The following is a 15,442-nucleotide window of genomic DNA, read 5'->3' as shown; positions in this document are numbered from 1 at the left end:
ACTCTAGCACCTCGATTGTAACATGACTCTCAGATATAATGCAAAAGTGTCTGTTTTGGAAGACAATTAGGAAAACTTTCAAATAGAATCCACGCAAAAATGAGGAATTATTGAAATTTCTCATTTCTAGTTCTGCAAGTGACTGATAGAAACTAAAAATACTGCAAGTACAAATATGATACTCACTATATATTTAGATATTCAGCTTTTTCCCACACTGTCAGCTGTATCCTTATGCATATGCCTATACATTAGCCTGCCTTTGTTTTGATCACTCATCTTATATTCCATTCTCGTGCGCGTAACCTACATTTCCTCTCTTTCCCCTGCATTATTCTATCTGCTGCTGGCACTATTCGTTTCCCCACAGAGATCAATACAGCTTCATCTACTGTAACTTCATCTTGGAGGTCATTTATAAACAGTAAACTCTACAGATACAGACATTTTACTTTTAAAAGCCCTGGAGCTGGATGCCATTTTTAAACTTACAGGGTTTCCCCTGCATGTAGGTAAATGAGATTATTTTACATGTAATTGCGCAGCTATCGACCGTTTCACTACATGTGGCTCAGAATATTGGTGGTGTAATTCAGAGGTTTGTACTTGAGACACAATGTACATATATTTGATATGCATTACATTTTCCAGATAAACAAGTCATTTGGTGTAGGGCTGAACAATTACTCAAAATCGCCTAAAGCCTAAATGTGTGTCAAATTACCATTTTAGATCAAATATTGTCCTGACCTTTACAGATCATATTCTGCAGACTGATGAGGACATCTTTGTTTCTTGTAGTCATTTTCAAATATGTTATTCAAAAGAAAATGGGAATAATAATGTAAAAATCCCTCTGATATCACAAATCACATCACAATTTCAGTCAAAAATGATCGCAATTAGATATTTATTCACAATCGGTCAGCCCGAATAACATCCATAAAGGTGCTTTGAGATATTGAGAATTTACCCTTAACATATTGTATGCCACAATATGTTAAGGGTAAATTTAAGGGAGAACGGTGTCAAAAAAATGTAAATGCTAGATTTTCCATAAAATATACAACCCTCATCTGATGATCTGATGAGAAAATGTCTCAAACAGTCTCTAGTGAACAAACACACATGCATGTAGACATGCCCACACACACACACACACACACACACACACACAATTACCAAGCAAAAATAACAGCACTTCATTCTCTGCTTAATTTAGCCATTGATTTTGCAAACACCAGATAACACTAGAGATACTAGGAGACATCAGGCTGCAGTGTTTTATGGTCTTTGCTCCCACCTACCCCCCCTCGTTCTCTCTCTCACACACACACACACACACACACACACACACACACACACACGTGTCCAGCTGCTGTCCCCTTCAGCATGTGCAGCTCAGATCAGATGTGAAGCAGCAGAAGCTCTGTACTGACGCATCTCACACACACACACACACACAAACACTCAGCTGCTTTTAGTGACAGTATCATCAAACCCAAAACATGCGTCGTTCAGAGTGGCTGATGCCCATTATATCATAATTATACATATTAGCATTTACCATCTTGCGGGAGCTTCAGAACATGCAACTTCTACGCCCCAGGTGAACCATTATTTCTATTCATTATATCATAAAACTGTCATTTTAAACTGCTATGACCTGAGGGTACGGCAACATCCAAGTCCCACGTGGCAAGAGAGCACAAGAAGCTCGTCAGTTTAATCAAATGATCTAAGTCACTGGTGAGAAAAGCAGGAATGCTGGTAATATTCCTTCACTGCACAGGAAGACTGTGTGCAAACAACTGCAGTAAAGACAGTGAGACAAAATGGAAGCACAGTGTTGCCTTGTAAACTGTGATGCATGTTTATTTCAAGGATTCCAAACCTTATGTTTGACTCTTTCTACGGTGAATGAGCTGATTGTGTGACATCTTGCAGATTCTTGCAGCAGACTCAATCTCCAAAGATGCAGAACAAACTGAAAAGACTTGTTTGTCTGTGCCTCTGTTGTTATTTATAAACAACTCATTTTGGAAGGTGATTTGCTGTGAAATGTGTGTTTTTACTGCAATTTAACCCTCAGGGATGAAAAAGATAACCTTGAACTTTAAAGTTAGGGCTGATTTACACTTATGTGGTGGAGGCGTCAACTGAAACACTACTCATTCACTTTGAATGGAGCTGCATTAAGCATTAATAAACTAATGATTTCTCATTTCGCAAAATCAGTGACCGATAAAAAGGAAAAGAAGAATTTGAGAAATATTTATCTTTCCAAATGGCAGCATGAGAATCTGCCAATCAAACATTGGGATGCTAATATTCCAGCACCTTTTGTACAAGGGTTTTCTCCTTGTTGCTATTTGTTGTTGGACAATGTTCATCCAACAGTGGCGGACATCACATCACATCACCATCACTTTAGCAACATTAACAACTCGTGCTAAGATGTTAGCTTTGGCAGACACTACTCTGCTAACCCATGCTAGCCACCTTTAGCATCAAGCAGAAGTAAAGGGACGCGTACATGTGCGCCTACGTAAACCTGTTTAATTTGTTGTTAACTAAGCATAGCATACAGGCTGGAAACAAGGAGAATGGGCAAATCCCGATCTCATGAGTGTTCAACAGTTTTATCCATTTAAACACACCAGGAATCCTATGTTTGTTCAATGGAAATCCCAAACTTGGAGGTCCAGTGTGTACAATTTAGGTGGACTTTGTTTTTGCTTGTCAGAAATTGAAAATACAATTATTATAAGTACATTTTTTATAAGTGTATCATCATCCAAACTGTCCATTCGTCTGAGTTTTGATACTAGTAGATGACATAGGTTCTGTGGTGCAATTGTACACACGGTACCTTCAGATACATCAAAACGACGTGAAAAGGCGGCAGGTGTGCGACTTACAGGCGTTGGTGACGGCGAAGCTGTTGGCCGTCTCGATGTTGTCCACGTGAGGCACCAGGTTGAACGGCGCCTCCGAGGCGTTGGGGCTGGTGTTGTGCAGGAAGATTGCCAGACGAAAGGCCGTGTACTCCTGATCAGTGTTTCTGATGAACAGACCACCTGAACACAAGAGGGAGACACGCACACGGCTCTGATGAGGGGAAGAATCCACTCACTGCAGACACTTCAATTACGGCCCACACCAAACAATCTCACCGCCCATCTGAAAAATGTCCACCGAGTAAGATTGAGAGGTGAGCGTTCGGTCTTCAGCGACCCACAAATGCGCTGAAACTGCCACTCCAGCCTCCGCGCTTCCTGAGTTATCACCCGTTTACACTTGAATATCTGAGCCTCGAGAGTAAAAAAAAATCATCACAAGTCTTATGCATCGTCCTCGGAGGAGGTGTTCAAACTCAAAATCTAAGTCATATTCAACTGTTCCTCCCCTGCTGAGGATGTCCCGCAGTCTCCCTGAGGGTCCTGGGTGGAGAAGTGGAACTGAATCAAAGAGCGAAATAAGTTTTCTGTCAGTGCCAGTGGAAAAGAAAAGACTCTGCATTACAGAGCGTTTGCTTTCGTTGCATCACATCTTTTACTGCGCGAACGCCTAAAATGAGACGACACCTGAGACATTTGGGGGCAAAACGAGACGCCGGAGTCTTTACAGTGGTCGGATTTAGTCACAGGAATATTATGGGATGGGTTATGATGACAGGTGACAGCCATGCTAGCAGCTGCATGAGCATGTGTTAAGAGTTGGTCTACAACAATAACAGCAGCCCTTTAAAGGGTCAATAAAGTGTATTATGTTTATGAATACAGAATTGAGTGTGTTCTGATGCTAAGATTGTGTTAAAGTGTTTTCCAGACGTACAGAAACTGCTTTAAGAGTCGCCCCCTGGTGGCGTCCCTTGGAGAACCAGAAGGCAACATCAACTTTTTTTTTTTAAATAGGGTTTATGTTTGTGACATATACAAGTCTACATCATGACACAGCCAAAAATATGAACTATTATTAGTAAATTTTAATTAATTTGCCAAGTTCATGCATCAGATAATGACAGATAATAATTATGAATTGTCAATTAATTGACTTTGAGGCTTTAATAAAGCCTGGATTAAATTAGAGCTGCAACTAATGATTATTTTCATAATCGTCAAATGTTTTCTTGATTATTTGAGTAATCCTTTGGTCCACAAAAAGTCAGAAAATGTTTGTTTGTTTTTTTCAAACCTGGAAATTATGATGTTCTCAAATTTCTTGTTTTGTCCACAAACTAAAATTATTCAATTACTTTATGTGGAGCAAAGAAACCAGAAAATACACTTTTATTTTTGCAGTTTTTAAAAAGGCTATTAAACACTGACTGAATGTAATTGTTCAGCCTTTAATTGGGTACCATGGAGGTGTGAACCAAATTCAACTGCAATCCATCCTGTAACTGTTGAGATATTTCATAATGACAAAATATGACACCGTTCAGGTCAAGAGGCGTCATGTGGTTTTGGTTTTTAAATAGAAGTAAACTTGATCAGTCGTGAAATCTGCTTGGTAAAAAGGTTACGTAGAGTGTTTCATCAGCTGTGACTTGGATAATAATGAAAAGGACAATATTAGTCAGAAAAATCACATTTCCAATATTGCAGTGCTGTCAATTCAGCATTAATGCTATACTATGGCAACTTGTGGGTAATTTAAAGCACCACTAGGCCTCATGGCGAACCGTTAAAATGCAAATCACCTGTTTCATATGAATGCAAACGGATACAAGGCGATAGGCTGTATTTCCCCTACAGTACATTAGCTCCAGCTCCCGTGTGGAAACACCTCACAGATGACTTAGCTCTTGCTTCCTCTCCGTCTCTCATACACACACACATATCGCCACAAAGCCGAGTCGTGCAAATGTCAGTGAGGTTTGAAGTTAGAAGCAGTTTGTTCCCACGTTTCACACTTTCTGACTTAAGGCTACAGTTCCTGAGATGAGACCGCGCAAATGTCATTCAGAGCAAAATGCCACCGTGTTCTTCTTATGTTTGACCTCCTTAAAAAGGCAAACCTCAGAATAATTTACCGCTCGTATGAATCTGATGAAGCAGGGTGTTTTTTGTTTTTTTTAATTTCCATGTAATATTTTTAGTGAGACGATGATTTAATGTGCCACTGGCTCACACTTGCTCTCACATGCTCACAGGAAGTGTGAATCCCTGAGTTACAGAAAAGGTGTGAACAGTTTGTACATCTTGGCTCACACTCAGTGGGAATTGCCCTTTATTACACATTTCAGATTATTTTCAAACACTGATGAAATAATCAAATCTGTCGTAAATGACACAGAGCCAAGCGTTTTTCTTTCTGAATAAGAGTTAATGAATGAAACAGCAAAATAATACTGTGTAAAATCAGATTTCTAGACGTCCTTGGTCGCTGTGAGGGTGAATTTAAATCCTGTCTTTTTCGTAGGTTTTCATTCAAATTCTTTTCTGAAATAAACGGAAAAAGAATGAATGAAAGGTCAGAGATAATTCTTGTGTCGTCTCAGGTGTTCACAGCAGAGCGTGTGTTTGCCATGACTGTGTTTGTGCACTTGCTTCTGTGTTGTTCGACAAACGTCCCTGTGATAATCAGTGTTGATTTATTTTGGAGGGGACAATTATTTGAAACAGACTGCACGGAGAGAGACGTTGTTTTCCTTCTCCAAAAGCTGATGAAATGCTGGACTGGCTGCATTTCAAAACTGATATGCACTGTAGAGGTAGACCAATTACTAGATATTTGCCAATATTACACAAGTTTTGCTCTCAGAAAGTCACTTAAGATTTGATTTTCAACAAATTACCTGTTTCATGTATTTAACATTTAGTTCATATATTATTTTCATTAAAAAATACTGAATATAACTGCACTGCAGCAAACAAATGTATTATTTGTTATCAGTAAACACTTCAAACAGAGGAAAAAATCTTGTAGAATTGGTGGTCAAACATTTGTCGACCAGGAAATGAAAACAAAAATGAAAGTAGTCTTCTGTTTTGCCATTGGATCTCATCAGGATGTGAGAATATACTGAATAGCCACCAGGGGGTGACTCCACTGGTTGCAAAAATAACTCATTTTAAATGTAAAAAGTCTATGTGAAAATGTGCTTTTCAGCGCAGAACACGAGAGACTAAATTCCCGCTTTTGTCACCAAAGTGCTTGTCGGAATGTAAAGTTTCTGAGTGTTTTGGAAAAACAAGAACAGAGCGAGAGCATGTCTGATCTGCGAAGCAGCGTCACGTTAATATAAAAGGACAAGGTGAATCATTTGAGCAGCTTGTCATTTTCCATCAGCCTCACTGGTGATGTGATGTTCCTCCACCCAGCTACAGGCAGAAGTAAAAATAATAATAATAATGTTTTTCTTATATGAACAAACACAGATACTTTGGGTTATTTTAACAGAAAGGAAAATAAAAACATGGCCAACTGCTTTTGTGATTGATTTGCGAGGAGAACGCTGTGATCATGAACAGACTGGAGGTCACAGGTTTTTCTGCTCGTCTCTTCGTCCCAGTGTCATTAAATCATGGAAGTCAATCTGCCTCCTCTGCTCCACAGCACTGAAACCAACCATCAATCTAACACCTTTATTTCCACATACGGTCAAGTTGTTACATGCAAACATGCAGAATGTGCATGTGTGTGTTTGCATAATGTTACCTCCTCTGGCATCAACACTGACCTTGTCAGGACCAGTATAGTCCTCATGGTCTGGTCCCTAATGAGGCAAAATCTCATTTCTGAGGTTAAGTTTGGAGCAGAGATTTGAATTGGGGTGAGGTTGTTAAGGTTAAGTATTAACTGGTTATGGTTAGGGTTAGAGATAAGGGTTTGTTGAGGCTGTTGAAATGAGTCTTTCTGGACATGTGTGTGTTAGTGTGACGGCCTGCATGGAAGTGTGTGGCAGAGGTTTATTGCAGTGTTATAGGACCAGAGGGTCTGCCAGTGTGTTAACAGCAGTCAATGCACAGGCAGACAGGCTGCATTCAGGGAATACACACACACACACACACACACACACAGACACTTTGCTGCAGTGGCGGATTGCACTGGGATACACACAGTGTAGCCTGCAGATGCAGAGCGCATTAGGTGCATGTGTGTGTGCGTGTGTGTGTGAGGGAGAGACAGAGAGCATCATGAGAGGAAACAATGTGATGGTTTTCAGAGAAGACCAAAGAGAGAGTGAAACAGTGGACCAGCTGGACTGAGGTCATGTTACATGGTGTCAGGACAGAGGACCGTCCACACACACACACACACACACACACACCTATCCAGTCACATCATTCATTCATTCAAAAACGGTGCATGCACTCACCGATCTGAACGCTGCTCGGGAAAGCTCCCATCGTCAGCCCCCAAAAGCCCGAGGAGAATATCAACAGAAACCAGTGTCGAGAAGAAATCCTCATTTTGTTTCGGTTATGAACTGATGAGAGACATCGAGCAGGTCGAATTAAAAACACCCGCGGGGCAAAAGCAACATCACAGGCTGTTTTCCTTTTTCTTTTTCTTTTTTTTTTGAAAGAAGGAATTAAAAAATTAAACCAAAGAGGTAGAAAAAATTAAAAGGAGCTGTAGAAATGTCCCTTAGTGATCCATGTCTGCTTCTTTTTCTTCTTCTTCTTCTTCTTCTTCTTTTCTCTTGGACGGTACTCCTCCCGCAGTGTCGCGCTCCCTCCGCTCGTTTGTTGCCGTCAAAACTGCGTCCGTGCGTCCGGCGCTGGAGATTTTGCGCACAACCACCACCGCCACCACAGCGGAGATGAGGAGGAGAGTGGGGGTGAGTGGGTGAGGGAGGAGAGGAGGAGGAGATGAGAGGGGGGAGCAGTAGCCAGCGGCGGCCAGTGCGTCTGGATGCGGCTCAATTCACACCACAGCGACATCAGCGCACACGCGCGTTTACTGTTTCCACAGCGGGACAGACACACACACACACACACACACACACACACACACACACACACACACACGAGGGAACCACTCATTCATTCACTCAGTCTGTTCCAGCAGCTCATTCAGCACCACAAGCATAACAGCAGTCCTGCAATGTTAAATTAATCATCAACTAATCTGTGTTTGTTCAACATCTAAAGCAAGTTCACTGGTTTCTTTGCACCATATAACAAATAAATCATAAAAACTCAACAAATGTTGGTTTGTGGACATATGAGGCATTTGTGATCATCATCCTTTTGATGTTTGGGAAACAACAATTACTATTTTTCTACATTTTCTGATATTTAATATGCACCAATCATCTGATTATTGAGAAAAAAAAAATATTTTCTGCTGTCTGGTTGTATTGAGACAAAAAATTCAGTCTTCTACTGAAAATAAAACTGAACATAAGAAGCAAATACAATCAACAGAGCTCCGAAAAATCCCATCATGCAACTCCCAGAAACAAAACAACGCCATTTTGTCAGGAAGTCATAAATATGTCAAATCAGCAGCAGGGAGCCTGTCCTCCAACTCAAACCATCCTACTGCATGTTTGCTATACATTATATAGTTGTTTTTTTAAATAAGGGCGCCTCGCGGTCACATAAATAGCAACAATATGGTACTGTGTGAGTGTCATCATCAAATAGCTGTAACAAGGCGTCAATAATCACACAACACACATTTGATCGAAAGTTTTGAAGTGATAGCCAAGCCTTTTTAACGCCAAACCCCTAAATTCACTAAAAATGCCATTGCCATATCGCCCCTACCACTGGGGGGCGGTAGATTAGGATATGCTCATATGGGTCTGGATGTTGGAGGACAGGTTCACCTCTTCCCTGGCTTCTTTCCCAAAGATTGACAACGGCAGATAAGTTTCCAGGATGCAGAGAGACCGTCGGAGACAAGGACACTTGAGAGCTTTTTGTCAGATAAGCAAAGATTCTGAGAGACAACCGAGCTGAATCCCACACACAAAAAAACATGCTCAAAGTGAACACAGAAGACGGAGCGATGTGAAACCACAGGTACAGAATCCAACGCTGACTAACTTAAATATCCTGTTTGTTTCTAAACACAGCACATGGTGAAATATGTTGATCAATCGCTGGTTTAACAAAGGGAGTCATGACACCATCATTGCTCAATAGCATCCTTCTGTAAACTGCAAAAGAGGGGGCGGGGCTACAAGTGGGCTGGACTATAACGATGGAGTCACAGTTACAGAATGGCTCTTTAAAGAATTTTTGCTTCTGTTGTATAAAAACATTAAACATTTAAACTTTTAAAGTTGTTTTTATGTCATCTTACCGTCATTATCTCGTGGGCAGCTTGTAGTTCTTCATCTTCTTCTATGGGTTTAGCGTTAGTTTGCATCCATTACTGTGGAATTAGAAAACTCCTCCTCTGTATCCACTCCGTTATATTCTCTTAAGTCTTGTCCTCTTTTTTTTTCTTCATCCTCTGCCCTGTGTTTGTCGTTCACCCACTTAAAGCTCCGCCCCCTGTCTGACGAACAGACTCCTCTCAAAACGATGTAAATCTGTGCAACACAAAGATGAAAAACACAAAAATACCTGCGAACACGGAGTAACAACAGGAACCAGAATGTAACAGAACTCATGAAACAAACGTGACGGACCGACAAAGACACTGAGAAGAGCAGTGATTAAATCCACGAGAACACAGGTGAAATGGATTAGACACAGGTGTTTCACATCAGGGCGAGGCAGCCAATCAGAGGACAGGAAGTACACTCAACAAGGAACACACAGTAGGAAGAATTACAAAATAAAACAGGAAACTAACAAGATACAGGATAAAAGGTTTAGGAAAACAGAAAGAACGACAAACACTATGGAGGATTAAAAATGACAGCATTATATAGAATTAGAGTAACTTTTGTCCTCTGCATTTAACACATAATTATTACACACCAGCAGTGAGCACAGGGACAGTGGGCAGCAGTGGGAGGGTTGGGTGCCTTGCTCAAGGGAACCATAACCTTTGAACCTTCCTGGGATTTGAACCAGCAACCTTCCAGTTATGAGCCCAATTCCTTTCCTAAGATACTGTACTGTACTTTCATAATAAAGTGTTTCAGCAAAACTGGCAACCCGGGATTAATTTTCAGCCCAGTAAATGAATTCATAAATTGAGATTTTCTTCAATGTTTTTTTAAATAATTTACTTCATTCTTTTTTTGACAAAAACGAGAAAGTCAGGCAGAATTCAGTGACTTTGACTCTGAAAAGTATGTTTTTATGACACAAGGAACAATCCGTGGCACTTTGAAGTTACTTTTTTCAACATTTAAACACATATTGAATAAAAACAATGTTACTAGACGATAAAAACAAGTAGTTCAGTTCTACTCTAAAGATTCTTGAAGGTAGGAGAGCATCACCGAAGGCCTGACATGAACAGGCAGGATTATTAATTGAGAACTTAAAAGGTGGATTAGTAAAGATCAGTGAAATAATCAATGGTTATCAGTCCTCATGGGTGACGGTTAAACTTCCGCGCTCACTCTCGTTGTTGTTGTGGCAGTGAAAGTCAGTTTTCCTCACACGGATCGATAAATATTAATTTCATTTACACCGTGTGTGGAAAAAATAGTGCTGCAAACATGATTTGTTGTGAGTGAATGTCCCTCATCAGTTTGTCAATAACGTATGAAGTTTGCTGTATGTTCCATATAGGCACTTGTTTTCCGAACACAGTTTGTTTTGTGCTGAGTTTTTGCTTTTCTCTCTCAGCGTCGCCGCCATGAAGCAGAAAATGGCTTCTCGCTGTGCAGCAGATCTGCACAGAACACGGATGGTTAGGCACATCACGCACATCCAAAACAAAAGTACTCGGAGTTTTTCATCGCGTGTGCGTTTTCTCTGTGAAAATATTTGCACTCGAGGATGATGAGCAACAAATATAAAGAAAGAAGTGATGTTTGTGTGCAGTTTTTTTTTTGCAGCATGTCTGTTTCAATATCAAATATCTGCACAGAAAACTGAACAAAGAAAGACTGAAATGAAATAAGATGACTAATCCTTTCAGGGAGCATGTGTCACATATCTGTATATCTTTATGCTAAAGTGAGGAGATGTAATAATGTTGTTGTATTTGAGTAAATGTAACACTTTAACCCTTTAACACCGTGTGTATCGCAGACGACATATTTGTGCACTTTGCATTACCGTAATTATGCGACGGTTCGTGTTGTCGGTTTCTGAAAGCTGAGTAGTTGCACGTCAAAGGCAACTTGTGGTTATTACGGTAATTTCTCTGAAAAAAAAACTGACTTACTGTGTATATTATTCTACATTATTTAGACCTTTTTTATTATAAATAGCAATATCTTTGTGTATTACATTGTTATTGTATTAGTATATAATACTTGGGTTAGGGTGTATATGTACAGTACATATATACTGTATTTTATAGATTTATTTTAAAGATTTTATTTCTGTAAGACCTTTATTGTGATTGTGGATTAAATTCAATACAAGTTCTAACATAGGTTAAAATGCTATTGCAAATTCTCTGCTACTTTTTTTTCATCATGTGTCTATACTCAAATATTCCTTAGTATGCTGGCTTTTTTTCACATTTGTTTTAAATGTTTAATTATTTTAAATATTATTTTACATTTCACACATTGTCTTCTAATGTTGTGTTTCTCTGTGTTTTTTTTTTTTGTTCTGTAAATATTGAATTTCCTCCATGAGAATCAATACAGGATCTTAAACTTTAATGTTCTTATTTTGGAGCAGGAGTCATTTATTACAGTGTTAAATAAACACTTTCATGTGCAATCAAATATGTGTCATGTGTTTCACTCAGTTTTAATCTTGTTGCTGTTTAAAATCAGGTCAGGTCTGTAAATGGCTTAAAAACGGCACATGCTGTACACATTTTAGTTATTATAGAGGATTCTTCAGGAGTAAGACAGATTTTTTTTTTCTGTCTCTTACTCACTTACTTTATTTCTTTTTAAAGAAATGCAGAATTTCACTCAGAAACTCTAAAATAAAGTCCTGCTGAGTTTGAAATTCTTACTCGTTACCAGAGTGCATTCAACTGTGGCAAACTGGAATGCAATGCAATGGTAATCAGAGAAGAGCAGTTCACAGCAAAACTAAACATAATGACCATCCGGGATTCTTTAAACATCCAAACTGAGCTGTCTTTTTTTTTTTTTTCAAATGCAAATGAAACAAGTTCATGTTGTACATTTTGTGTCAAAAGTGCAAAAGAAAAAGAAAAAGCTTCCTTCGCTATTGTGTCGGTAAATTATAGAAATCAAGAGCAAAACTGCACTGGTGTGGATAAAACAGAACCTCCTGAACACGACGTCCTTGAAACGTCTCTGTGAGACTTCAAACTGGCTTTGCTGACAGATTTGTGTTTGTGCAGAGTCACAAATCCTGCCGTCAGTGAAGGTTCTGAAGGTCTGCGCTGACTAAACTGTGTAAATATCATTCATGATTCAGAAAAGAAGCTGACGTCATGGTTTATGAAATGGATGTCTGTCCCCAGTGAGGTCCTGCAGGTTGTTTTTTTTCCTGCTGACACCAAAATGACTGACACTGATGAAAAGCATCCACACTCATGAAAAGACTGTTGGATTGTATCCACACGAGACACAGAACTTTCCTTTTTATGATATTTTTCCCCAAAACTTTTCACGAAACATCTTCATACACACAAAACACCTATAAATGACTCACAGACAAGAGCAAGAGGTGGAGCTATGACATCATCATTTTCCTAAAGTTGCATATTAGTAGTAAACATGAAAATGTATGGGCGGCATTTTTGATATTTTGTCAGTCAAAAATAGTATTTTAGGGCTCCCAAAATGTCGGTTCTGTGCGGATAAAAAAACGATTCGATGATAAGAAATCTTGCAGTGCACACATGGTCAACATAAGGCTCTGGGGCCGGATCTGGCCCGCAAACCAGTTTTATCCGTACCTGATGTCCTCAGAAGTTGGAGATATTGGAATTTAAACAGAGAGAGAGAACATCTCAATATTTTTTTTACAAGACTTGGTTCAATGTCTGATTTGATGAGATATGGATATTGACTGTGACTAGAAGAACTTGACTGACCTGACCTCCACCACATGGAGCATCTTTGTAATGAAGTGGAACACCAATGCCAGGCCTCATAAATGCTCTACAGAAGAAACGGACACCATTAAAACCACATAGTGTTTATAGACACAGAGCAAATACAGACATTTTCCACTTCCACACGCTTTTATTTTGAAATATTGACATGCATGAAAGGAAATGCATCAGCGAGGTTACATGTCACAAATAAAGTAAAATAAATCTATTTTCACCAGAGTTTTGCTTTTAAAAATGTAAATGCTGTGTATGTTGGATGTAATGACTATTATTTTTCTTTTTTTTACTTTATTTTTCACTGTAGGAGCAGGGAACATGTAATGACTGCACTTTTCTATACACTCTGTCGTTGATAAACCCTCTCCCATCACAACCATATACTCTGTATTTGAGATTTTTTCTCGTCCCTGTAATCACACCTCTCTCCACTACCATTATCCAATTTACCGCGAGCCTGTGAGTGTTTTTTTATTTTACAGGAGCATCTGTGTCAGAGTCTAATTGACAGTTAGCAGATCTACTGGGATTATAATGTGGATTTCATAACAACCAAATAACGACACCACACTGTCGTACGGCGGCGTCCAAGCTTTTCCGAGAAGAAACCAGAGTGGGTTAAAATGACCTGAGGATGAACTGCCTCTGCTGTGATACTCAAGTAATTTACCATAACCGTCATTTACCAGATATTCCACATTTGCTTTCTCCTTCTACGTAAGCATGGACATGGAATGAGCTGCGTAACTCATTTTCACAACAGACACTGACTTTTCAAAGGCGTTTTATGGACCGTCATGAAAGAAACATGTTGTTTTACATTTTGCCTTTTTTTAAGGGGCTTTGGATTAAGCGTCTTGTTGGTTTTGTGTGTTTACTTCTGCACTTTACTTTTATTAGGTCGCTCTTTTTTAATTTCCTTTAACTACTTCCTGTTAGCTTTTATATTCTGTTGTGAGTTTTGTATATCTGAATTTGTTCTGTTTGTGATGCTAATTTGACATGGAATAAGAGATCACAGATCTTTTCATTCCGCCCCGTGTTGTGTTTTGTTTGCATTTTTACTTTATTTTAAAGTTAAACAGGGTTTTGACTTTAGACTTTTCCTTTTCATTCCACCCTGTGTTTGTATTGTGAAGCACTTTCCTCATTATTATCATCATTATTATTATTATTATTATTATTATTATTATTATTATTATTATTATTATTATTATTGTCATCATTATTATCATCATTATTATTATTATTATTATTCTATCTCAATGGGATATTCCTAGCTAAATAAAGGATTTTTTTTGTTTCATTTTAAGAGTTTTATCTGTAACAGAAGCACTGTATCATTCGTACAATCCAAGGATTTCTTCATGGTCCCATACAACTGGATTGTTTAGAAGGACATTTATAATTAACATCAATAAACTGTCCTTTGTGGGATTTGAAATGTTGAATGAAATTTCATGTCATGGTGTTGGTGTCGCTCGGTTGCCAGGTTTGTACGCAAGACAGCAAAGGCAGACACCCAATGTTTTTTTCAGTTTTTTCTCAGTATTTAAGAAAATGTCCCTTAAGTCGAGTCGTTTCGAGTCTTTTACCGACGTTAGCCAACATGGACGTCACAATCTCCGGTCTATGAATGTTTTTGCAATTTCACGTCTGAAAAGTACAAACTGAACTGAGCAAGAAAGCAAAATTATAATCTGAACTTCAAATTCAATCCTTCATTACACTGAATGAGTTCAAAGCTCCAGTGAAATAGTTTCAGTCTACCTTTGTCTGTGTGCAAGTGTTTAATGTAACTTTAATTGTATCTGTGGTTGGTTGTTTTTAATGTCATTATGCTGCTGCTGCTCTCTCTCGATTGCAAAAGAGATCTTTTGATCTCAGTGGAACCAACCTGGTTAAATAAAGGTTAAATAAAGTCCTCAAATTTGCCACTTAAGTCAGACTCGAGTGGAGTCACGTGACTCCAGTCTGACGACACCTCCGACACTCATACACTGCATTATGACAATTTGCATCACAACTCAGTTTAATTTAATTTCATGTAAAACACTCGGGCAAACGTTTGCAAACTCCTGCTTCTTTTCTTGAAGAATCTTTTCTCGTTTGTGAAAAACCCATTTCTCGCCCCCATGATGAGAAAGTTTAAAACTTCAGACACCTAACCTCTGCTTTTTATTAAAGAAAGGCATATCATTTATAATTCAGCCAAAAAGACAGGAGAAGAAAAAAGACAATAACTTTTATGTTTTCTTTGACTTCTTCTACAGAGAAAATGTGTTTTCACCCTTAATAAAATGGTAAAATGCTCATTTAAAGGAGCTGAAATAGAGACAATGAATCAATGCTTCCT

The 15,442-nt window shown here is 38.8% G+C and overlaps 1 protein-coding gene across 3 annotated transcripts in view; it reads right to left on the bottom strand.

The window, feature by feature from the left end:
• The window catches only part of gria4b (glutamate receptor, ionotropic, AMPA 4b), a 116,820-nt gene extending 109,242 nt beyond the window's left edge, over positions 1 to 7,578 (bottom strand). For all 3 annotated transcript variants that reach the window (XM_058626508.1, XM_058626509.1, XM_058626510.1), the window contains exons 1-2: positions 7,328 to 7,578; positions 2,922 to 3,080 (exon numbers count right to left, since the gene is read on the bottom strand). In XM_058626508.1, the coding sequence (XP_058482491.1) occupies positions 2,922 to 3,080; positions 7,328 to 7,421 (253 nt within the window). In that variant the 5' untranslated portion in view covers positions 7,422 to 7,578. The remainder of the gene's footprint in view (positions 1 to 2,921; positions 3,081 to 7,327) is intronic.
• Positions 7,579 to 15,442: the final 7,864 nt, after the last annotated feature.

This window comes from Solea solea, chromosome 4, assembly GCF_958295425.1.
Source record: "Solea solea chromosome 4, fSolSol10.1, whole genome shotgun sequence".
Lineage (NCBI taxonomy): Eukaryota > Metazoa > Chordata > Actinopteri > Pleuronectiformes > Soleidae > Solea > Solea solea.
Note: the sequence above shows the minus strand (reverse complement) of the source record. Positions and strands in the feature narration are given on the sequence as shown.